The 26,499-nt window shown below is 40.6% G+C and overlaps 1 protein-coding gene across 1 annotated transcript in view; it reads left to right on the top strand.

The window, feature by feature from the left end:
- The window catches only part of LOC128898093 (connector enhancer of kinase suppressor of ras 2-like), a 193,134-nt gene extending 172,090 nt beyond the window's left edge, over positions 1 to 21,044 (top strand). Inside the window, exons 21-26 of the mRNA XM_054169610.1 lie at positions 4,207 to 4,278; positions 15,944 to 16,014; positions 16,723 to 16,823; positions 18,254 to 18,761; positions 19,079 to 19,278; positions 19,639 to 21,044. Of these exons, the coding sequence (XP_054025585.1) occupies positions 4,207 to 4,278; positions 15,944 to 16,014; positions 16,723 to 16,823; positions 18,254 to 18,761; positions 19,079 to 19,278; positions 19,639 to 19,854 (1,168 nt within the window). The 3' untranslated portion in view covers positions 19,855 to 21,044. The remainder of the gene's footprint in view (positions 1 to 4,206; positions 4,279 to 15,943; positions 16,015 to 16,722; positions 16,824 to 18,253; positions 18,762 to 19,078; positions 19,279 to 19,638) is intronic.
- Positions 21,045 to 26,499: the final 5,455 nt, after the last annotated feature.

The following is a 26,499-nucleotide window of genomic DNA, read 5'->3' as shown; positions in this document are numbered from 1 at the left end:
ATAAATCATATGGTGTTCTTACCTCTATATGATTGAGTTCATTTTAACAGCAATGCAAAAGCTAGTGAAGCAGTTTTACCTTGAGAGTTACTAAGGACAGGGGAAGGAAACTCAGTTCTTTCTTTTTTTACCTTTTTGCAGATTCATTTGTTTCTAAATTAAAATTGCCTGAAAAGACTGCTCAATATATTACTGAATAAAGAAATCCAGCTGAAACCACAGGGCTAGTTTTCTTCCAGCCCTATCAAAAGCAAAACTGACAACATTTTGGGACTCAGCTTGCATTTCCTTTCAAATTCCTGTTACTTTCAGAGCCATCAGTGTGAAATGTTCAAACCTTTCTGAACAGAGGAATTTGAGGTCTTACTAGGATAACGAATAGGTTTGTCTTTTCCACTGTTCTGTCAGATGGTGACTGCTGTTTTACAGAATTTTATGATGTCCATAGTGGAGAGTGAATGGAATAGCTTTCAGAAAGCTTTCATAAGGGTATACAGCAATTGGATGCTTTATTCTGTATGGTTTGATGATTTGCCTCACTAATGTATTTAATGAAGGTACCCTGATTATGATACCAATCGTGGTATTATCTCAGACTGGGTTTAGCTCTCTCCAGGCTATATTTGGATGTAGAACGACCTTGTCCCTGCAAGAAGAGGTTTCTTGCACTGACACTGAAAAACTTTCCACTGCTTTTTGGCAACACCTGCATCTTCTTGATTAAAAATAATCATACTGCTTTAGAAACCTTAATTATTGAAGTTTGTGTGATGTGGCATGACACGAATATCATGCTATTTTCAAAGATGCTGCTAACTGTAATGCCCCAGGATGAAGCTCCAAGATTAATGGCACTAGATAAGTAATTAATCACTGTTAACTAATGCTTTGCCTGAACTTTCAAAAATCTCCACCTAGTGACAATTCTCCTTGCATAATTAATGCAAATTTATGCAAGCATGTGCCATACATTGGGCACTTCCTACTGAAACTGTGCACTCAGAATTCTGTATGCCATTGATACAGTGTAGGTAGACATGAAGTTGTACCTCAAAGGTTGTAATTTTTATTACTACTTCTGAAAGTAACTTGACAGCCTCAGTGGACAGCAAACCAAGCCTGAGACACCAGCAGGCCCCCACGGAAAAGAAGGCTCACCACTTCCTGGGCCATGTTTGCTAGAGTGCAGCCAATAGATGGAGGAAGTGGTTATTCCCTTATTATGCCACATGTAGATTGCTGCATCCAGTCTTGGGCATTCCAAAACAAACCAAAGGGAAATATATATATATATAAAGCTTGGGCATTATTCATATTTCTCTATACATCTAGAATTATTCCCCTGGAGACTTCTGCAGTTCTTAATGCTGAAGTAGCTAAATGCTTCCCTAACAACAATTTTTGTGACATTTGTGGCAGATGAAGATGGATTTATTGTCATATTTTGCAGCTCAGTAACAGAACTGTAAACCATTTAAATCAAAAGTTCCCACACAATTGGGATCTGTTTCATAACAGCAAACCCCTGTTTTCTTCAGAGCATGTAAATATGTAACAGCAGAGGACATTACTGTAGCTCTAAGCATTCACCATCAGCAGAATATCAGGTTAAAAGGTATTAAGGAGTAACCAGTGACTACATCTTTCAGCTGTGACTTAGCACATAAGAATCCTTTGCATAAGCAGGAAGAGCTGCAGCATTTAACTCATTTATCCTTGAAAAAAATTCTTGCTCTTTAAGTGTTTTATGACACAGTCACAAATCCCATAATAAGCGAGACAGAAGTCCTACAGAAAGTAGCTGTATCTGTTGTATAATCCTGATTCATCTCTCTAGCAAGTCCACTCTCTACCTTCATTGAGGCACAGCTCCTGTGAGGATGTAACATTCAAATACATCATGAGAGCAGTGGAGCCGTTCTCAGGTTCTGACATAGTCTAACTTTTACAGGGTTGACTTTGAAACCCCAATATTGGCATATTAATGCTTTTATGCATGTAAATTTCCTGTCTAGGAAAATAATCCTATTTACAAGCAGCAACTGCATCATGTGATGTTCTAACAGGATTAATCAAGAGGATTAGAATCTTCAGATCCACCACATAATCCTCTCCAATTCAAGCCAATACTTAAATCCCAGGACTGGAAGACAGTTGGGCAAATGGAACACTAGCAAGTGGAGATGTTGCACAGAGTCAGACCAACTGAAAATAGTGTACTGACATCACAGCAAAAATACATCTGCAAAGACCATCTCATGCTTAAAGAGCAGAGCAATGCAGAAGTGTCTGTTTGGTAATTACTTTCTATTCTGAGCATTAAAAGAGAACAGTAAGGGGCTTCTGTAAGGTGGTATAGTACTTGTTAATTACTGTGTCATTAGCAATGTGTAACTTGCCAATGTAATGCGTCTATGTGTGCATAAAGACATATTCAAAACTCTTTCACATTTCTTATTCACAGACAGATCTCATCTGTTTTGCTCGGGCAGTTGTAGTTGCTGGTAGTCAGCTGGCGTTACAGAGGGGGAGTCAGGAGATATCATTAACAAGCTTTTGCCATCTAGTGGGCATCGGCAGTTTCCTCCCTGTCCAGCATCCCCCATCAACTCACTCTCTTCAGTTGCAAACTACAAGCAGCTAGGGAGATGGAGATCTGCAGGTGAAATTATCAATGTCCAGAGGCCAAAACAATACTTAAATGCCTCTTGAGTCTTCTCTTGTGGAATTAAGATGTTTTATGATGATCCTCTGTGCAAAGGTAAACTTACCCTTTACACAGCTCTGATCTCAGGAGAAAGGAAGCTGCACACAAAGACAACTCTGTTCTTATCTCCTCCTTCCGTAGAACTCTTGTTAGGAGAGACAGTTACTGTATGCATTTGTGTTCATGCGTAAGAAAATCAGTATGTCCAGCTGAAGCTTCTTCAGCTTTCATTTTTGTCTCTGAACACTGCAGTAAATCATAGTAATTAATAAAGCACTGGTTTGCATTGAAGCTAGTAATAGTAGAAAGGTTGCATCAGAGGTGTTTCGTAACACCGTGTGTAATGATTCCTAATCTAATTCTTACATCTGGTAATTACCATCTAAATGTCAGTGTTTTAACACAAATGTTATGAATGGCAGTGTGAGGTTCTTAACATTTGCCAACTCATCAAAATAATAGTCGTTAGTGCTCGAGTTTGTGGTCTCCTTGATAGCAGTTCTTATTTTAATTACAGTCTCTCCAAAATGCTGTAAGAAAGCTGAGTATCCTTCCTAGCGGCTTTCAAATACCTGCTCAGCAGAGCAGGAGCTTAGGGCTTCTACCGCAGAAAAGCGTTAAGAAAAAGCATTGTTACACAAACTATAATCACTCCAGCAGTAAGATTTTGAGCTGATAATTATCTCATGCATGTAGTCTGAATACAGTGCAATGCAGTGGTGTCTATGTGTTGCTAGCCTAAAATGACAATTAGACCTTGTCTGATGAAATCAGTCCGATAGAACTGAGTTACACTGGTGAAAAAAAAAGGGACATCTGAAGAAGAAGGAATATGAGCAATGCCTGTCTGCTGCTGAACTGTGTTCCTCAGCACCACCACATCTACAAGTCTTTTAAATATCTCCAGGGGTGATGATTCAACCACCTCCCTGGGGAGTCTCTTCTAGGGCTTGACAACCCTCTCGGTGAAGAAATCCTTCCTAATGCCCAACCTAAACCTCCCCTGGCACAACTTAAGGCTGTTTCCTCTTGTCCTGTCACTTGCTGTTTGGGAGAAGAGACCAACACCCACCTTGCTACAACCTCCTTTCATGGAGTTGTAGAGAGCAAGGTCTCCACCAAACCTGATTTTCTTCAAACTGAACAACCCCAGTTCCCTCAGCCACTCCTCACAGGAGTTGCTCTCTTGTCAGTATAGTCAAGGATGTACAACTAATGTTGTACCAGTTACACGAGTAAAACAGTACAGACTTTAAAGATTGAGTCAAATCTGCTATAATTTGCTGTGGAAATTATTCCAGTGATTTCTATTTTAGCTTGGCACTTCTCAAAGAACTTCATTCTACAAATTAAACTTTACAGTTTGAGACTGAAGATTCAAAGTGCCTATGAAACCTGTAGCATCCTGAAGAACTGCAGAGCTGGTCAGTCTTGCGTATTTATAGACAAACCGCTTGAAAAGAAAGTGGGGGTTTATGTTCTTTCTGCTTCTTTTGTAGTGCCTTCAAAGCATGCCACCCCAAAATAAAGAGCTTCTACTTTGCAACAGACTGCCTTGAAGAAATGAATAGGTAAGTTGTGTTTCCTCTTTATCACAATGTATTCTTTATCATGGTACTCCAATAACCAAGAATATTTCATCTCATGTAGAAATACGCTCTTGGAGCATGAGGTAATGCTGCTTGACAGTGTCCTCAGTACCGTTCACTTAGTTCCCCCTTGATTTCAGGAGGTACAGCACAACATTGTCTGCCTCATTTTGTTTGCTGAAAGGCAAAGGAGTGTTGGGGAAGTTAGTTGTGCTGGTCTCATCTGCATTCATTAACATTTTTGTTTGTTAATGAGCATAAACTTCATCACACTTCTGATTTTTTGTGTTGATCAAGGCTAGAAAGATTAATGTAGGACAAAATTTTCTGGTATGTAAGAGCAAGGCGTACATACCAAAGCTCACACTTAAGAGTATCCCACGTGGTGGCATAAGATAGTTTTAAATTAGCTCTGCCAGAGAAAAGCAATTTGAAGTAATTTCCTTTGTAACAGGAATGAGGTTGAACTAATGAGATGCATTTATTTTTGTCCCAGGATTTTTTAACAAAATCAACCCTCCTACCTGAAAAAAACCCAAACCACAAGAATACAAAGCCAAAGAACACAACCCTCACAACAACAAAAAACTCCCAACAGTAATAATCCATTTTATTCATTGCTTCACTTTCCTAACAGGGAACAGACTAACAAAGCTGAGTTGTGGGCATTGCTGTGTCTTTGGATGTCCTTGGATGTGTTGGGAGGCCATTCAAAACTTGATAAGGCCATGAACAACCTGATCCAACATTAAAGTCAGCCCTGCTGTGGGTGGGGTGTGGGAACAGATGACCTCCTGAGATCGCTTCTAACCTAAATTACTCTGTACTTCTCTTTCGTGATTCAGCGATGGAGGCAGAGCTTAGATAAAGGTGGAGAGGTACCTTTGATCCCCAAAGGCAGAGCCAAATGTTCTACCTCCTCCTGCTACTTCAGTAAATTGTTTATTCCCAGCTGAGGTGAAAAGCAAGGGCACTTGGGACAATGTTACCATATTCTGAAGTCCTCCCTGGCTCAGACTGCTAAAACTTTGAGGTTTAGTTACTTCTTTCTACTCACAGACTTGGACACAGCAACCTCAGGATAGAGCTGGGGTTTTTTGGCATACTAATGTCTTAGATTAGTTTTTTATTGAACATTTCTATTCTGTGGACTCCCAAGAAATCCTGCATTGATGTGTAAGACTGGCTGTACTGAAACATTTCAGGCCAGTTCATCACTTGCTGCTGAGGAGGATGATGTTGAAGTTGTTTTCAGGAGCATATCCCTGTGGCTAGCTGTCATATTTACCATTTACATTTGCTGGGAAATATTTTTTCCAAGATTACAAATGCTCCATTGTTCAGGTATGCAATGTGGCTGAGGTTTGGTGGGTCCAAAACTGACGTGTGAGAACCTTCCACTATCTTGAACTATGCACGGTCTCTCCCTTGCTTTCAACTACTTCAATAGTTATGATTTGTTGAAGTGCCATCGATCATATCCTTCTATTATACCATAAAATGTTCCGACTTGAGGAAAACCAGGAAGCCTTGACACACATTCAATAAACTGCTCTTACAATATTCATTGATTTTCCTGCACTGGGGAGCCAATGAAGCTGTCTTTATGACAGTTTACAGCCTTGGTGGAGAGTAAGAGTTGGAAAGTTGCCAGTATATTTTCATATCATACTGCCATGTTAGTCTGGAATTTACAACAGCCTTTTTCCTGACTTTTTGGGTCTGCTTCCCATGAGAAGAGGCAAAGGGTGACCTTCTTCTTGAAGTACTTTTTGCAGCATTTTTCCTTCAGAAATGCTGTTCCTGTAGAGTGATTGTAATTGCCTCCCCAGCCCAAATGATGGATTACTCTGTCACATATCCCTAAAATCCCTGGGCATCCCCTGCAGCCTTTACAGGCTTCCTGGAATTCCTTCTACCAGATATCTGGCGTGAAATTTGAAAGGAGTAAGCAAGATTCATACATGAAAAACATACTGAAAATACTAATTTCACAAATCTCTGTCTTCCCAGCGAATTGGGAAGAGTGTAACCGAGGAAATGGAGCAAGCGCTCTGCATGGTGTGCACAGCCCTGCTGTCGCCACAGAGCCGAGCCACATTTTCTGTGCTGACAGAAGGGTAGATCCTTCACACTGAAAAGGGAGGGAGTTCTAATATGGAGAGGAACATTCTCTAGTCACTATGTGAAGAACACGCATCCTTTCTTAAACTGCATTTACCACAACCTTTTGTGTTAACAGCTGCTTGTATAGTTTCTTACTTCAGATTCACTCTTTAATTCTTTTTTCCACTCCAAAACATTTAATCTGCCTTTCATACCGTAATGCTGTTGGAAGAATTCTGTACTAATTGATTTGTGTGTAGCAGGTAAGAGTTACTCTCTTGCAGCTGAATTCTGCCTGCTGTGTTGCACAGCACAGACTCTGGTTTGCAAAATTAATGCTCGTGCTGTTTTCTCAGGTCTTACACGAGCCTAGCTGTGTTCTTAGAAATGAATTAATAATGCAATTGATGAGCTCATCTTTGGCTTGCCACGGTCACAGGGCACTCCAAGCTTGTTAAAGGCCTCATTTCCCAGAAGTGCTTCATTTGTTACCATACCATGCATAACCTCTTTATGGTCCTAATATTCCTAAGGAAATTAGCATTGAATTTAATATTCAGTTGTTTTACAATATCTACTTGACTTAAAGCTGTCATCTGACTGAAGTGTGCAATGTGGCACATTTACAATCCCCTCCTCATGGACTCCAAATATCAAATCTCCAAAATTTCCTCATTTAGGCTGAATAGTTTGGTCAAATTTGATTTGAATAACTGGGTTAACTTTGCAGTTTTAATAAATCCCATAAATATTTTGCATTCATTCATTCATTAAAAAAAAACAACAAAGTATAATAGGTGAATCTATATCTGCTAGGCACTGGAATAGAATGATGATTCATTTTGTAGGAGCCACTCCCAGTATTTTACAAGTAAAGACCCCAAAACACAATATTTCCTTTAAAAGAAAGTGCCTGAAAAGCAAAGTATTCCAAATTAAATTAAAGTAGTTTAAATTAATCAGGAAATGCTGATTGTAAGCAAGTTTCAGGGTGAACATGCTCTGTATTTTTGATGGCACATGGAATATAACTGAGTTACTCAGAGCGTTCCTTGAATTATCTTGTCCATTACTAAAGTTCATTCAGCTGGCTTCCTTAAATTTCAGGTACATTGACCTGTCCTTGACCAATCTTGCCCAGATCAGATGGTGGGCCAGTATTAATGCATCTTTTACAGGTTAAATTTACTTTCAATCTCCAGTTACAAACACATTCCTAAGAAAAGATCTTTGCAACCAAAGATTTCAGACTTATGACTCTGCCAGACATTGCCCTTCTTAAACAAGAATTCCTAGAGAAGAGGAGAGTAATTATCTCAGCTGTTTGCCTGAAGTTCTTTAATAAATAGAGCTGAGTAAGTTATAGAAGAGCTCTTACTTCTCAGTCCCTCACCTGATGAAAAGCACAAAGATAATTCTGCAGGACAAGAAAGAGACTTCTCAGATAGAAATCTCTGAAATGGAGATTCACAGTGGTGTAAGTAAACCTAAGCAGCAGGTTTCCCTCTTCTTTTAATGTTGTCATAAACTTGATCCAACCCCAGGAAAAATAGCCGGTGCCAGAGGCCACTTCATTTCTCTAATTTATTGTTGCCACATAAAAGCTGCAGCATGAGTAAAACCATTTTGTGATCAGGATTAGCTGCAGGCCACAGAGCCTGGATGAAACCATGAGGTACACGGGAGTGAGCAGTGCAACAGCAGAGCTAAAACGCTCGCTGGGAGAAAACACTGCACCAGCAAGTGCTAGGACTGAGCCATAAGTCTTCAAAATCTCCTTTTCTTGGCTAACCACCTGACTCCTCCATTCTATGATTTATGGCCTATTTGCCTCAGAACTGTGAGCTACCATTTCCCTCCACACAGTTTGGGAACCACTGGCTTATGGCATTACAGTAAAGCTGTTCAGAGTTTACAACACACAACTGCAATTACCCCAAAGCAATCCAAATTAGCATTCAGGTGAGAATTTATCCTTAATGCAGAGGAGTTGGGATTTGCATTAGCTTTCTGCACTGGGTTAAATTACCGAATTAACTTAATCAAATTCTGCTGTAAATAATACCACTGTGAACTGGTAGAGTTCTTGTGGGAGTTTAAGAGTTCAACTGCATTTAATATAGCAGATCTTGTGATTACAGTGCTGTACCCCTCTGTGATGAATGAACAAGCGTTGCAGTCAGATGTTACGATGCTGTATTGGAGACACCAAATCCACGCTGCAAAATCTGAAGTTTTCACTAACAAAAATAAGTAACACACATAACAAAATGTCAGGCATTTAACAGTAGTGTTTGGCCTATATAAGCTGATTTCTTTAAGAGTATGTGGAAGTAAAATTACAGAATTCCACAATAATCATCTCATCTCTTAAAAAAAATACCCTCTAAAACTCCCCAAACACCACCCATACCTTTCCTAGTGATACTAAACTCAGGGGGTTTGCTCATAAAAATGTTTCATTTCTCCAAAGCTTTCTTTTGGGGTAATCATTGGGTGAAAGCTGAGGTAAAATCTTCAATAACCACATAAATCATAGAATCGTCTGGTTGGAAAGGCCTTAAGGTCATTGATTCCAACTATAACCTAACATCTCCCTGTACACAACTGTTAGACCCACCAAAAAAATTACAGCATGTGTTAAATACGAGGAAAACCTGGCTTGGGTTCACCTTTCATCCCTTACCTGTACTTTGGTGAGAATGGCAGAAAGATTCTCTGAGAAATATTCCATGGTTGCATATGCTGAAGTACTGACAGTCATAGCATAGGAGCTGGTAGGTGCTTGCAGCAGTTAATCATTACCTTTAAGTAGATTCCCAGAAAGTTTAGATTGAATTATCCAGAGCAAAGTGGCAAATCCAATAGGAGAAGGTTACAGTAGGGTGAAGTTCAGCAGCCACATTTGACTAATGAAGAAAATGTTGTTACCTTAATAGATTTCTTTAAGCATCACCTTATTTGTCATAGCAGTAACCATTCCTTTATGATTTGCCTAAGCACTGTTAGTGCTGCCACAACTGTGCTTGCAAACTGGCAAGAGAGGTTCCAACTGGGTGAGTTTTTATGACAGTTTTGGCAGATATCATTAGGGTTTATTGTAGATTTAATGTGAAATTATAGTTATCATAAAGTAATTGGGTGCATATTCCCTGAGCTACACAACCAGATTTATGAAGATGCTGTTTCATTTGGTACCAGGAGGGTAAATTATCTGGGACAGAAGTAGTGAATCTTTTTTTTTTAGGGGGTGGAAATAGAACAAAAAACAAGCACTGAAGCAGATCTCTCACCCAAAGACAGATGGGGTGAGGATAGAAAGGAAAAATAAGAAAATGTCCCATTAAGTGGAGGAAGTCGATGCACATGCAAAGAGGGCACAAACTGCCACGGTTCACTTGTCAACTCCTAAGCTCTTTGAGGGGGTTTTCGTATTTTTCCAGCCTGACAAATCTGAGAAGACAATGCATGAAACAAGATCAGCAGAGTCATGTCACATTTTCAAATCAGAGAGTCCTTATGGCTTATCCCATGAATGATTTTGCTAAACAAATTCCAGCAACTGTGACAAATAAAATAGCAGAAATAGTGCTGCTGAGAGCTGATATATTTGGAGAGATGAGCTCACGGAGAGCACTCTGCTCAGTGTTATGCTTCACTGTGACACACCAGCTATGTTTTGGGGCTGCTTTTGTGGCGAGGAAAATCAAAGCATCGGTTTAGCCATTCCTATTACAGGAACTTTTATTCTGTTAAATTAATATTTTACCTGTATAACCTTAGAAAGCAGTGAAAATAATGTACCTCAGGAACCAAGATGGGAACTGTATTGATTTCTTAAGTGTCCAGTAAGAAAGACTGATGAGGAAGAAGCCAGTATAACAAGTAGAAAATCAATTTTAAATATGATTCTGTACTGCAAAGAATTTTGCAGTGAATCCAGTTATCCCACTCATGTAAAAGGGGAGAAAAAAAAAAGGCAAACTTTTCATTCAGAAATTAAATATAAATTGCACTGAATAAATTCTATGCATGAAATAAATTATATATTTTAATAGACTTGAAGATAACAATTCATTCAAATTTAGCTTCCACTTTAGCTCTGTTTTTTGCCTTTAACTAAACAATCTCAAAGGCAAAGAAAAGTAAATTCCTGCACTGAAATATTTCTAATACAAACCTGAGATGACAGGGCAAGGGCAGGTATTAACTGATGAAAAGATGCAAGATGATAGGAAATACATAATTATTTATTTATTCTATTCATTAATGCCTCAGAATTCCATTGGTGTCATTTTTAAGGGAGCATTTAAGGGAAAGAAATGGTGAAACTGGACAGACTCCTTCCTGAATTTCCACCTTTTCAGGCTATGTCCTTTATTTGCTTTTTCACTTGAATTAAAGAGGGTTTTTCCTGTGTAACAGCCACCTTGTACATGCCCAGGGTATCCAGCACTGGGGATAGTAACAAAGAAAACATTTGAATCGCAGAAACTTGCTACTTCCTGACCTGTTCTCCACAGATTGATGGAACAGTCTTAACTATAACCCTAAAGATGACAGCCCTGCACCTCTTTCTTTAAAAACAAACCAAAACAGTGAAATGGTTAGCCTCTTGCCTTTGGTTTTTATTCTCCTACACTAAGTGTATTAGTTCTCTCAGAGGTTGTCCAAGTTGTTTTGGTTTTTTCACCTGTGCTGTTTTCCTCTAGGCTGTAGAAAGGATTGGCCAAGTGGACAAAGTGTGCTGCCACTATGGAAACTATTGCTGCCCTTAATCCCAGAATCTCACACTGACCTTGGGCAGGCTCACCACCATACTTGGCACGAGTCAAAGACAGCAGGCAGCAAACAGAAGCTTACTGCTCTGGGACAATGAGTAATGGCATGTTCTCAGTTTCCACCTAGTCTGTTAGGACAGTGAAGCTACACAAAACTGCTTCCCTGGTTGTTTGGTCAACTTCAACATTTTCCAGTGCTTTTATTAAATGATCAGTAAATGCTCCTGACTCCTGACAAGTCAGGGCATTCAAGCATGAGTCACTCTTCTGTAGCAAGTTTTGATTATTGTCATAGCTACTCAGTTCATCACTGCCCTCAGTGCCTTTGTAATCATCGCTTTCCAGGCCTGGGGGTAGAACAAGACTCTTAGAAGAGGCCCTGGGCTGTAATCCTCTGGTACTAACCAGAATTATCTCAGTAAATTTAACTTAACTTCCTACAAAACAGCTCTATTTTATCCCAAAGCAATGGCAACAGTGCCTGTTTGTACTTTGCAGAATTAATTAAAGCCAAGTCTAATTTATTTAGAATGTAAACCATTGAGACAAACTTATTGTGTATTTAGATGACTTGACTTGAGGCTTACCTCTCCCTGCATCTGCTTCACTAAGGCACAGGCAATGAAAAATAATTAATACACTTCTTAGTCCCTTGTAAGCTATTACAGTGTAGCTCAGTAAGAGATATTAGGTCTTATGGAGATGTTGTAGAGTGCTGCAGGTAAATTGTTGTAGCAAAGTATCCTTGAGACATTTAGCACAGCTCCACATCGTCACAACTGATTTCTATCTAGCACGCAGCCCCTGTGGTTCATTGTATGGCCTAGACTCTAACTTGGTGCAATGTGCTGTTTAAGTTGTTTAATAATCAAAGGAAAAGAGTTGTTGAAATTATCAAAGAAAAAAAGGTTGAGTTCTGGGGGGTAAGAAGAATCCAACTTTCTGCTTCAGGGGGCCAAGACAAGAAGAGGTGTGCCTGTAAGATTGCTGTACCTGTCAGAAGAGCTCAGGTCTTTTTGTGATCACATGCAATTCAAAGAGCTGTTAGGGGTATAGCTATTGCAACCAAATTAGGGAAAGGATCTCCTGGGGTCTTTTTCACTATAGCTGCTCATCAGGTGTAGCATGTAGTCTTTGCACTGCATGACCCTCAATTAAACATGCAGTCATCTACCCCTCAGAGTCCAATTCTGACACATTGGCTTCCTGAAACCTGACATTTGCCTACAAGGCATTCATTGCAGAGTTCAGAACCAAATGGCTGAGTTTCCATGCTTTCCACTGAGAACTTTTTATAGCTTTGGCTGCCTGTTTTCTTAAAATGAAAGTGGTTTGCTCATCAAGTAAATTCATCAAGTTTACACAGCGTTCCTTTGAACTGAGTTTGCATTTCCTTGGGAAGAAAAAAATATGTTCACTGTAAGAAAAGGATCTGTAATCTCAGCACTTGTATAACTCCTGATTAACCTCCAAAACATTCGCCCAGGCCTTTTTAAAAACCACAAAACCTAAAATTGAGATGATTCTTCTTTTATCAGAGAAGGTTTTATCATTATAAGCCAGTGAATGTCATCAGATAACCCTTTTTGTTGTCTTGACAAAAGGACTAACTCTAGATTGTGGTAAATGAGGTAAGAAAATACTTATAGCTATAGCTAGGAACTTTGCTGCCTTTTGGAAGAGAAGTGTCTGAGAAGTCTTAAGGAAGGAAGAGTACCTCTGACACTGCCAGATTTGGACATTGAGGTCATAGGAGTAAAGCTCATACTCTGTGTGTGCTAAGAACATCCATGTTCTCCTGAAGCTTATATAGTAACACTTTGACCATTATCATAGAACGATAGGGGTTGGAAGGGAGCTCTGGAGAGCATTGAGTCCAACCCCCCTGCCAAAGCAGGGTCACCATCTACATGTGCTTACAAGATCTGAAATCCTCAAATTAACAGGGAGCAAGAAGATAAATTTTGCAAGAGATTTAAGACCATTTGAATTTCTGTGCACTGACCACCAAAACAACTGAGTCTAGTTTGTCTTTGAGAGCCCCGAGGAGTCCCAATCTATCATTGCTGCTTAAGCAGAACCTGAGCTGCAGTCACTGAGACATTCTGCTTAATGGCCAAAGGCATATGGTGAAGTATGACTAGAACTATTTTGCTTCAGTGCTAATGGGTTTAGAAATTCAGGGACAACTGTTGAAAAATAATGAATACAAATGCTTAATAATGAGGAAGGGTATGATGTGGTTTCAATTACTGCAGTAAAGAATGTGCTTTCAAAGGAAGCAAATGTCAAGTGATCAGCATGGCGGTGGCTGAATGAAATTATGCTGGTGAGCACTGCAGAAAAGCTTTTCTGTAAACCTGCTATAAGCCATTTGAAATTTACTTCCTTCATGATAAAGATGAGTTATTGACATGCTGATACAAGTGTCTGTAAGCTGTCCTCACCCTGCAGCTGATTCTTGTAGAAACTAATCATCATTTCCATTTTTATTTCCAATTTGCTCGCTTCTGTTTTAATACCAAAAGGCAAAGCAGTATTATTGTGCAATTCTTTATACTTTTATAGTTTTGCAAGTAAATTAAACCCTGTAACAATTCCCTGTGAGTAAGAAGTAAATGTTGTTGTCTCCTTTGGATCCTTATGAACGTCATAAGATATGTAGAACGATTTGCTGAAGGCCATACAATGAGTCAGTGTTAGATCCAATATTACAGATTAAGATCATTGCTCTGAGTGACTGCAGAGCACTGCCTAGACCAGGAGATCAATATGTGCTGAACTGTGGGCTATTTTTAGTGGAGAGCTCACTCCTCATTCTCTGCCTCCTTGCTGTGTATACCATCTTCCACCTACCATGCTCTTAGACCTTAACGTTACACGTGTCCTCAGAAGCTTTATGCTGTTCTATGACAAGTGGGAAAGAATGGCACTGAATACTTTCCTTGTTTGATTCTGCACAGCCCTTGTCCTTGTGATGGAGTATCTATTGTTCATTAATGGCTTTCTTGAAGTCTTTGAAAGATGTTTTTGTCATTATATGATTCATTAACCAAGAACATAATTATTAACAAATTTTCGTTGCAGCACAATAGCTGCTTCTAGAAGGCACTTATGTGCGGTGTAACGACAGTCAAGAATTCAGTCACTGAGAATGCATCCCAGTCATTACTGATGTCTCTTAACAGGGCTTTTTTCTTCACTTGTATTTCCTTGTTAATGAAAAGAGGCTGATTCTTGAGTTTCCATTTCCTGAATATTAAGAAGTTACTTTCCCTTCTTCATGTTATCATTGAATGATAGAACAATTTGGGGTTGGAAAACACCTCTAAAATCATTAAACCATATCCTGATGGGCCGTGCCCACATTTCCTGAACCCCTCCAAGGATGGTGACTCCATCACCTCCCTGGGCAGCCTGTTCTGATGCCTGACCACGCTCATCCAGTCCAACCCTCCTGCCATAGGATCACCCAGTGTAGGTCACCCAGGAGCATATCCAGGAGTAAAAAAAACCCCATCCAGTGGTGCTCTGCTGAACTGCCATGTTGATGGGGCAGCTCCTGATACTGATCTTGGTGCTGATCTTTGTGACCTTTTCCTGTCTTGCAGCTATATTTTGTATCAAGATCCAGTAATCCTACATAAAGCAATCTCTCTGGATATTTTCCCAAAAAGAAACTATAAGATTTTTCTAATTTAACAAAGACTCTTTTTTTTTAACCAGATGAATTAATTTAGGGACAAAGAAAGAAACCAGAACCAGATCCATCCAATGTGAAATGCAAATATTGAAGTGGTTTCAATTTACCAAATCTTGTTTTAGAAACCTATGGTTCTGTGTTAAAAAAAATAATCAAAGGAAAATATTGTTTATATCACAGCTCAAAAACCCTGAACATTCATAACACATGGCATGAATGTAGACTAGAAAATAACCAGTGGAAAACTGTCAGAGTCTGGTTTAGCCACTTGAATATACAAATTTAACACAACTTAGTTCCTAATACAGATTTGCAAACAAGTTGCCATCCCTGGAGGTGTTCAGGAGGAGACTTGATAGGGTGCTAGCTTGCATGGTTTAGTTGATTAGGTGGTGTTGGATGATAGGTTGGACACGATGATCTTGAAGGTCTCTTCCAACCTGGTCTGGTCTATTCTATTCTGTAATTCTGTTTTACAGGACTTTGGCAATTCAGGCAAGTTCTTGAAACTGATAGCTGTGGCAATCAGAATAAATGCTATTTGCTGCTTTACTCAATGTCTCTGGTAACCATTCCACACAAATAGCTTGCAGATGCAGCCTAGAGAGAATTTCATCCTGCTTAAGGTGAAGACAGAGCTGGACATCCTCTGTTCCATGCAGACTATTCAACAATTTCATTTTGTCATTGCTACCATATTGGTATCTATGTTTCATGTTTTCTTGATGACATACAGAAGGCTTATGTCATGATTTTGCATTTTTCTTAGCAGCAGAATAAAATGCAAGAAGGAATACAAGGAATAAAATACAGTCTGATACTCCCCTAGGCAACCGTACTCCAGCAGATATGAACAGAAATCCAGAAGTCCATCTGAGACATCCTTCACTTAAAATTATTAACCCCTGAAGACGGATGGAATGTGGTTTAGCAGCCTGAACAGTGTCCAGTTTCTGGACTAAGCATTGTCTGACTTTTCCAAGCATGTCTATGCCCACACATCTGCTCTAGATGTTCCTTAAGTATCTCTCTTCCTCATTTTCTGTTGTTCTATTAGATGGATGAATCGTTTGGGTCTGGCAGCAATTGGTTACACACCTGATGACAAGGATATCCATCCAGATGAAGGTAATGCTTCAGAGCTCATAATTTGGAGAAGAGAGCAGCAAGTACATATCTGGTCAATATTCAAACAAAGCTGGAGATGTCACAATTCACCTTTTATGTGTCATAGCTTTTAAATATCAATTTTCATGAGAATCCATATCCTTTAAGAGCTCTACTTAGCAAATGAAACCCTGAGTCATCATTTTCAGAAATGTTTGAAACAAGTGATAAAGAGAACAGAAGGTTCAGGGTGAGGTATGATCTCCCAGATCACAGCCACTGGGTATGCTCCTCACCCTGCAGTAAGGGTCACAGGTCAATATATCCTTGTGAACCATTTTGGCATCTCCTGAGCTCAGGTGCCAGCCTTGCTTTTTGCACCATCACCCATGGTGCAACCTGTTATATAACATAATTAACTGAAGGGTTGAATTCTGAGCTCTGTTTTAGCATCTGGAAGGAAGTTTCTCTTTGACAGTCTGTGACCAGCAGCTGGTTTTCATGTACAGTGGGAGTGCTTCCTCTAATGCTCTCCTAAAACTGTTTGAGGTGGTTCTACAGATCTGTGTATCTTTGGTGACAGACATTTTCCTGACTCTGTTCCTTAGTAAATGCCAAGCCACCTAGGTGACCTGGAAATGTCTACCTTGGCACGTTGATGCTGCTTTTTAAATGCAGGACCCACTTTCTTGTGGCACGTGAGTGAAACCCCAAATGCTTTGTTAGCAGATTACTGGAGTGAAAGCGACCAGGATGACATGGAGGGCTCTCTAACCCTGAAGCAGGAAGGCTCCTCAACACTGTGTGACACCTACCATCGAACACCCTCAGTGAGTTATAAATAATGCATTTAGCAGTAAGACACCAAAATATGTGTGCCTTGAGTTGCATTTTCTTTGTTTTGGAATATTTCATCACCATAATGGCAGAACAAAGACAGATCTCATTGCAAGAATGAAATCACTGCTGCTCCTAGTGAGCTAAGAGCTGAATGTTTCCATAACGAGTCAGTTACGGAAGCAGAGGTAAGTGTCTCCTTACATAGCTATGTCACCAATGCAATGACATTTTGTGTAGCATTTGGGAGACTACACCTGACAGTACAAACAGAATATTCCAATGTTGACTTCAGGCTATGAAAAGAATGTGGTGGACGGGATAGTTTGTGTTAACTGAGGCTGGCTTTCAAGTATGAGTATCAGATACTGGATGCTAGAGGTAAAGACCAGAGCACATTCATGCAATAAACATGTTTTAGGACAAACACTTTATTTAAGAACAGACATTTAGAGACAAGGTATTTTTCCACAGCATGAAGCACTATGCACAATGCCATAGTAGCAAAAGATTCTTCTGTTAGTGTCATAAGATGTTAAGTAACTGATAAAAGTACTTCTAATAGAACGCGTGCAGACAGGGTTTGATGACTGAGGGGGAAAACCCAACATTATGTGTACGAAGAGGCTCTAGCAGCAGAGAAGGAGATTTCTGTGACAGGTGACATAGGCTGTGATAATGATTCAATGTTTCTAAGCACAGATAGGACTGTTCTCTATTTTTCTTTCAGATTTTTCTCCAGCGTGAATGACACGATCCTCACACAGCCAGAACCACAGAAAGAGTGACTGAGACAACAGCATCACATGGGTGAAGTTCAGCCTGATTTTCACCCATGTGATGCTGTTTTATCAACTGAGATACAGGTTAAGCCCCTCCCTTTCTGTTTTTCCATTTTTTTGCCTTTCTCTTTGTTTTGAACTTAAATTGCTCACAAACCCAGAAGAATGAATCAGAATAATATGGGAAGTTCATCAGTCCCCTAAAATTCAAAAATCTTCCTGGGTGCTAAGGTTGGTTTTTTGTTTGGCTGGATAATTATCCCCTTAAAAAAAACCCTAAAAAAATCCTCTCAGGCTTTCCTTTGAGGACTTTCATGTCTTCACAGCACACTGCTGGACTTGAGTGTAAACTGGACAGGTCTTCAGGAACACTGTACCAGTATGACACACTTCCTTCCAGCAGGAGCTTCCGATGGGCAGAGAATGTGCAAAACAAGAATAGGGAGTGGTTAAAAGACAGCCCTTACATAAAAGTTCTCACTGCTAATTCTGTTCTGTTCACAGAGATTTTTCTTCTGGCACATCAAAACACACATCAGTCCATTTTATTGGTGTATCCCACATGATGTTCTACGCTATGGTCATTTGCCTGGGTCTGTTCCAACCTTGTCTTACAGCCAGATGCTTTTGTATCTCTTCAGGTGAATTCTTCAAGCCCCTTCCCTGAAGCCAAGCACGGCCGACACTTCTCAAGCGAATCAACGTACTCTCACTCTTCTGCAGAGGACTCTCGCCAAGACGTAGCAGGCAGCACGCACTCCTCAGGGTGCAGGCCTCCCTACCGAGAAAGACGCTCCTGGCAGGATCTGATAGAGACTCCACTGACCAGTTCAGGGCTCCACTTCCTGCAGACTGTTCCTCCTGAGGCAGAGTACACGAGCAGCCAGCCTGCAATGTCACCAGACAAACGAAGACAAGCCACGCTGCCAGTGCAAAGGCGCCATAACTACGAGCAGGATGGGCCCTTCCCTTTGGTGGAATGTCAAAGGGGACACAGCTCCCACAGCAGGCCACAAAAGCAACGCAGCCAAAGCCTTCCCCGAAACAGAGATGTCAGGGGTAAGGGGTGTGTAAAGTCCATAGAAGGAACAGATGACCAGCTAGAAGAGAAAGTTCCTATTAGAAGGCATAATAGTTTCTGTGCAGAAGGTGAGCTTTTGAAGGTGTTCTGATCTTCTTCACTGCCATTGAAAGCCAGAACAATGCTGCCATTACTCCCAGCCAGGGTTGAACTGGTTTACATTTGCAGATTCATCAGCTGCTATGCAGGAGTTTGTACTTGAAAAGCTGGAATGTAGTGCTGAGGATGTAGCTCTGGGGCTGACCAAAGCATTCCTGTTTATCAAAACTTTGGAAGGCTGTGCTACAGGGTTACTTTATACACGAATCTGCAGGATTGCTCACTGGTTTTAGAGGCCTCATCTAAATGATTGTAGTTGTTGTCAGGTTTCTTTCTTTTCTTTCAGAAAACATAAAAGAAATTGGAGAAAATACAGATGGCCTGCAGGAGCTGTACAAATCCCTGGAGCAAGCTAGCCTGTCAGCTTTTGGAGAGCAGCGCCCTTCCACCAAGCAGGAGTTCCGCAAGTCTTTCGTAAAGCGATGCAATGATCCGGTGATCAATGAAAAGCTTCACCACATCAGAGTTCTCAAGAGCACTTTGAAAGTAAGGCTTCATCCTTAATTTTGTGTCTAAGCAATATAAACTAGAAGTATAAGCTGTTAATGGTTTAGAATTAAGCTCCAAACCCCCTGAAAACTCATGAAAGCAAACATGTTTCAGCTTAAGGAGAAAAAAAAACAAACAAAGTTGTTGGCATTCTCTATAGACATGAGGTAGAAAGAGCCCAGGACTGAACTGTCAGACAGTTTTAGATGTAGAGTTCCTGCATATAGGTAAAAGATTCAAGTGTCCATAGCAGTTTCTCCAGCACTTTAAAATGAAGGAGAAAAGCCAAGTGCTGGAATAGAAAATGTGGCATAAATTTCCTTTTGACATGTACTGTGTCTTTCTGGAATTTGATAGGCCAAGGAAGGGGACCTCACAGTTATCAACAGCCTGCTGGACGAACCCAACTTAACATCAAAGAAGTTTAAAGATTGGAAAGTAAAGAACTATGAGTTTTTCCTGGACATTTGTGAGTACAGTGCTGCTGTGAAATCTCAGAACGGAGCCTCTGACCTTGCAAGCTCAGCGCCAATGCTGACACACACGCACTCCTTCATTGAAACTCACGTGTGACAGGACCTGGGTCCTGAGGCGTTGCTGGGTGCCGCCACAAACCGAGTAAGACAAACACTGTACTATTTATTGGTGACGTACTCAGCAGTACTGTAAATACATTGGGTAAGAGAATAGTGCCACAGGATGCCTCCTACATTGCATGATAAGACAATAATATTCCTTATGAAGCTTTTTTTGTTTGCTGTTCTCAACCGCTGTCCGTATCAAGCTCTGCATTAGAAAGAACCGGTGCAGAAGTGTAACTGAAGATAAAAACCAGTATGTTCAAAGTACTGTAATAAAACTAAGCTTATAGTATCAGCTCCTACAATCATTTTATATATTTAGATATACATCAAGACATATCTATGTATATAAAATGTAAGGTGGCAGTTGACATTTACTTTTAAAATTCCCTAAAGTTCACATTTCCACACATCTTTTCTGGAGAAAAGTAGAAAACGAAAACAGCTCAACTGGCCACCCTTAGCAAGGAACCTTTAGTTTTGCAACATTTCCAGGCAGTCACCATCTTTGCAAATACAAGGACAGAGGTATCAAAATGTAAACTCAATCCCTGTAGTGTGCCTTAAAATGTACACTGTACATCTAGCAAATAGCCCCCACTCTGGCCCTATGGGCATACTGTACACACCATTTAGATACTGTGTTTGTCACAGCCTGTGCCTGCCTTCACAAGCAATGGGGAGAAGCCAGCGGGTGCGGCACAGGGCTTCAGATAGGAGCAGAACAATGGTGGTTGCTCACTAATGCTGCAACTTAAACTGATTTTAATATGATTTGAAGTATTTCATGGTGAAAGGAAAAACATCTGCGCTGGGTACGCTACACACTGCAGGTTTTCATGGTTTCTTCACTGTGAATTTAAGTGACACGTGACTGTGAGTCACAACATTCAAACCCGCTCTGATGCTTCAAGGATGAGAATGGAGTTGAATGAAATCCTGATCTAGTCCATTAAATTCTGTACTAGACTGACATCTAGAGCTGAGTAAAGTATTCAAGATTACGTAATGTCTGGCAATAATTTTTAACTCTTAGTAGTACATCAGCAAGTGGCTGAAGTTACTCAAACCAAGCTGTACAGATTGGTTCGGGGAGACACTCAAGTCACTCAATGTATTTCACTTCCTTGCCTGGATGAGAGTGATTTCCAAGAACAAGGTTTTGGTGAAAATGCTTGTATTCTTGGGGGGGTGGGGGTGGGGGAGATATTGCTCTGAATTGCTACTGAAGATAAAGTTCAAAGATCCATTCACAATTTTCTTTGCTTAGGCTGGCTAGAATATTTCTAGAAAGCAGAACAAAGGGAATGTGGAGACAGCTGATGCATTTCACTTAGACAGATACTCACTAACCATTTTTTCACAGAGAAGAAATGGACAATTCATACAGTTCTACATAATGTAGGAAAAAATGTTATCTTAATAAGGTCCTAGTATGCAGGAAGAGAGTTAGTCATTCTCAAAGCCGGAGCTGGGTGAAGGTATCCTGTTTGTATAGCTCAGAATTCACAGAGCAGCTGACCCTAGCTGGCTGCCAGTTGCCCTCCCAAAATGCACTCAATACATCCTCCTCCATGGGACGGGAGAAAGTATGACAGAAAAGCTTGTGGGTCAAGTTAAGGACAGGGAGATTGCTTACCAGTAACCATCCCATGTAAATCAGACTTGACTTGGGGAAAATGAATTAAAGTTATTGCCAATTAAAAATACAGTTGTATAATGAGAAGCAAAGACAAACCTAATGCATCTTTCTCCCAACTTCTCCCTTCAGCGTGGGTCCACGGGGCAGAGTCCTTTGTGAGGACACAGCTGCAGCGTGGGTCCCCAGTGGGCCTGGCTTTTTTTCATATCAGATGTCTAAAAGTTATACATTTCAGAGGGAGAAATATTACACAGTGAAGGAAGCAATGGTGTGAGTTACAGAAACCAGTTCATACTCTAGGTGCAAGCAGTGATAGAAGGTCACAGCATCAATTAAATGGATTGAACTTTCTATATTTTGAAAGAAATTTCAGCCTGTGTTTTTTTTGTTTCAAACCCACAGGATGGTTTGTGCTTCCATAATAAAACAAGCTATTTCTCTTCTAAAGTGCTGCTTACAGGTACAGCTGGAAATGACAAACATCATTAGGAAGATGTATGTCTTAGGCCTCAAAAAAACCCACAAATAGTAAGGAAAACAGACAACCTCCATTTTCATTTCTGAAAGTAAAGATCTCTGAAATGTGGGTGGATGACACAAATAGTTGAGTGATCACACTTTTGCTCAGCTTGTCTTTAAATCTATCAGTGTCATGAGTTCATCTTTTCTGAAATCCCTGGAGCCATGAGTCTGTATTCTGCTCTTAGAGAGCAATTCTCATCAAACCTGATTTGCACTGAATAGACAAGATAAATTATCCAAGAGATTCATAAGGTGAAGGGAGATACACTGGAGAAATCTGCTATGAGGTTAGGATTAGCTGGCAGAAAAGTCTGAAAGATTTGTCTAGCATCACTTATGCCTCAGAGCAAGCAAAATCTAATTGGCAAATTAAGCAATACAAAGACTGTTCTTTCACAGGCATCAGCTGGCATTTGAAAGTCATTTCACATGAGTTTGGTCATTTTTTTGCATGCATACTCAACTCCATGCTGCAGCCCTTCCCTTCCCACAGTGACTTTCTACTTCTGGATGTAGGTACAACTTTCATGATCATTGAAATAAGTGGAATGCAAAGTGCAATACAGATACTGCATTGAAGAATCCATGCACCCGAGCCTGCTTCTGGAAGGGGCCAATCTCTCTTTGGTGGTGCTCAATAATAAGACAAGGAGCAATGGGTACAAGCTTGAACACAGAAGATTTCACCTCAACAGGAGGAGAAACTTCTTTACAGCGAGTGTGAATGAAGCTCTGGAACAGGCTGCCCAGAGAGGTTGTGGAGTCTCCTCTGGAGACATTCAAAACCCACCTGAATGTGTTCTTGTGCAGACTACCCTAGGTGATTCTGCTTAGGCAGGGGATTTGGACTCAGTATTGGATCTCTGGAGGTCCTTTCCAATCTCTGTGTTCTGTGATTCTGTAATTCTAGTTAGACTTCAAACAATTTGTTTGCACAAGGAAATCTGTATCTCTACAGAGATCCTGACTGCTGTCACTGGAGCCAGCCCTGAAGAGATTCCTTCAGCAAGAGAGCACAGATCTGTTTGTATTACTGGGCGCCAGCTCTGAAAATGCCATTTATAGTGCACTCCTGTCTCTAGTGTAATGTCAGAGGAAGAAGTGATAACTTGGTCTCATAAAGGATTCCTCCTCAGTTTTCGCAAGAGAAACTCTGCATTTCTAGGGAGGACAGAAGGGCACAGGTTATAGCAATGCCTTTTTCCTTGGAGTGTAGGTTTGTAGATTTTCCACATGCCTTGGACCACAGCGCTTAAAATCTCATTAGAGACAACATGCCACCCTCCCTGCTGCCTAATGATGTTTATTCACCACTGACACTGAAAATGGGTAGGAAGAGGAAATACTGAAGAAGCAGTGTTAGCTAATTAATTTACATGAAGTAATAAAAAGTTCTCTTTCTTCTAGAATGTTTCCCTCAACAAAGCCAAGGGTCCGAGTCACTCTTTCAGGCAGGCTTACTGTGGGGTTAGTTCCATGTCTCCTCTTATCCCAACCAAACCCACACCTGGGCTTGCAACTGAAAACCTAACCTGAGCCATATCAGTTGATGAATGGAATCTGCAATGTTATTTGAACAGAAACTAGTAAATCCTATGTTCTTGGTTGATTTTATAGATCATTCTCTTTACCACCATAACACACAAGCGTAATGTTGTGCTGCTGATAGTTCCACCCACTACTGCGTGGGCAGCGACTCTACTCTTGACACAACTAACAGAAGCAGCATCCCTTCGAAGCTCACCATTCACACCATACTTTCACATTCAGAAGGAGTATTATAAGTAACATCCTTTAAGCTTTCACCAGTTTTTGAGAGAGTGGATATATTACTGGGACCTACTCTTAATGAAAGCAATTTAAACATTCAGGCAGATACTGCCTGTTGTTATCTTCAGGAAAAGAACCACATCCACCTTTAAAGCAGGCTAGGCAGTCAGTTTTTATCAGGCGCACACACAAATGTAACAGCAACAATTAGGGACTCTGCTGTAAGCACCCAAGCCGCTGTCAGAGCAGTGTTTGAAAGAAAGCAGTGCTGTAAACTGATAAAACACATCAACAAACTGTTACTTGACCAGCCAGGCCTCCAGCTTCTGTCCTTACATTTCTAGAGTATTCCTCATTCTCAGGCACCAGTGAGAGTATCAGCACAGATCTTTTTACTGACTGAAAGTGCATCTGTCTGAATGCTGCAGACTAAAGCAGGACGCCACATTATAGGTACTGACTCTACTGCATTTTTGTCACTAGCAGCCACCGGACAAATATGTCTTAACAAATCGTGTTCACTGGCCAAAGCACCAGTAAGACCCTGCTACCAGTTAAGACTTCTGTTTTACTGAGAAACAAGGATTTCAGCTTAAAAATCTGGAAAGGAAACAGGTTAGGATGTAAAAGAAATGCACTAGTATTAATAAACTTTTTACATTTGACACATACTGTATTACAAATATCCTTGTAAGACCATTAATTGCTGGGCCATAGGTGACTTCTGTCTAGTTTACTAAAGTAGCTAATAAAAACTTGTAGAGAGAGCCTTTTTTAGATAATGCTTACATGTATGGAAATGTATGACACCCTTGTACTATGGCTTGCACTTTACTTGCATTAAACTGTGAAGTAGGCTGTAGTAATGTCTTTGTATATTCAGGGGTTGAAATACCAAAGCACTAGAGTATGGTACTGCTGGTGTTCAACCTGCACTGTTAGCTACATCCGAACGTGCTGACAACGCATAGTTTGAGAACCCCACTGACTTCAAACCTTTAGCAAATAACACTCTGGGGTCTCCATGGTCTTTGTTTCTTTGTAAATATAAACATTCTTACTGTTTCTGTAGCAATAGGAGGTTATAAACCAAACTTTCACTAGGACTGTTTTCAATAACAACAACAAAAACCAATCTATAGCGCCTTGTATAAAATCATGGAGACTCCATGACCTGTGGGCATTTTTTTGTTTACAAGCAGTGTGTATATAGATATTAGAGGCAGAACTGTTATTTATCACCAAGTTATGTTGTGGTTGGTTCTTTCTAAAATAAATAAATACATGTTTTCTGTCATTATGAACAATAAGTGGTTTAGAGCCATCCTGAGAAGTTTGAAGCGGCTAAGCTTCGAACACCAGTAACCTTCCATGGTTCAGCCTTGTTTTTCTAATCAGCTGTGAGATGAACTGAGAGGCAATGGCAAAGCCCCTGCCTATGGCGGGGAGGACATCTGAGTTATGTCACAGTTTGAGCACTCTGCAACTTTTCTATAACCTCCATCTCGCTTAAGAGCTTTCATGAGCAGATGCTCTCCCGGTACCATAGTGAAGTCCCTCAGCTCATGGATGCTACAGAGAGAGAAAACGAACCGCTCTAGACTAATACAGGTAAAAGTAGGTTTCAACCCCTGGATAATACAGTATTCCTTCAGTTTCACAGCAGTATTTTTAATTTTATACTTGTCTATGTTGGGAGATGATCCAATAGTTTCTATAGGCAATGGGCGTTAGGTTTCTTTTTCCCCTCTTTCCAGATGAGTTCTGTGTGAGTTACCGTAACCGGCTGCGTTTTTTCTATCACAGATTAACTTGGTAACTTTTTTGTGTGTCTACAATGAAAATTTATGAATGGAAAACTTCACTGTGTGTTGCTCACTGGGCATATACCTCATGGTACATTGCACAGACGTGTAAGTTGTAAGTTGCACTGCAACATTAAAAAAGGAACATATTGCTCTTTTTTCAAAGATATTAACTTATTTAAGAGATATAGTCTGTACATTATTAAAAAGAACATTTATTCTTCCTAAATTCAAACAAAGCTTTTGTTTTGGGGAAAAAAATAGAGAGAAAGAAAAAAAAAAGTTGTAAACTTTAGTTGTAAATTTGGACTTCAATAAACGAATTATCTGCACTTCAATTTTGGGCTTTTCTGTGTGTGAGTATTCTCTGGTACCTGCAGTCAGAGCGATCACGGTCCAGCAGCAGCTCTGGGTTTTCACGGGGCAGACGCAGAGCTGATAGCCAGGTTGGCCCAGCCCTACCTCCCGGGCCGCGCCGCAGCTCAAGCCGTGGCTGCCTAACACCAACTCCTCTCAGAAAATCGTTCCGGTCACCTCCTCGGTAAAAGCAAAGGCAGCTCCCTTCGGTTTTCCTTTCAGTTTTGTGCTTTTAAATGGCACCACCTAGGGCTTTGCGCTTTTCTCATCGAAGGAGAATTGGTAATCGTGTATTCTGAAGTAGATGCTGGGGGGAAGGTAGAAGGGGAAACCAGTGAAGCACCAGAGCGAGGTCAGCTCATGGCGGGACCGAGGCACGTGCGCTGCCTGGACTGAAGGCGCCGGCAGATCGCTCCACGGCCCGCACTGCACAGCCCGCACTGACCAGCACACCGCCAGACTCGGCTCTTCAATGCCAGGCACTCCGCAGTGCAGGACTAAAGGCAGGCAACTGAGCGCGGTGTCTTACAGAGCTATCACA

The sequence above is a fragment of the Dryobates pubescens genome, chromosome 18 (assembly GCF_014839835.1).
Source record: "Dryobates pubescens isolate bDryPub1 chromosome 18, bDryPub1.pri, whole genome shotgun sequence".
NCBI lineage: Eukaryota > Metazoa > Chordata > Aves > Piciformes > Picidae > Dryobates > Dryobates pubescens.
This window is presented reverse-complemented; position numbering and strand designations above follow the sequence as displayed.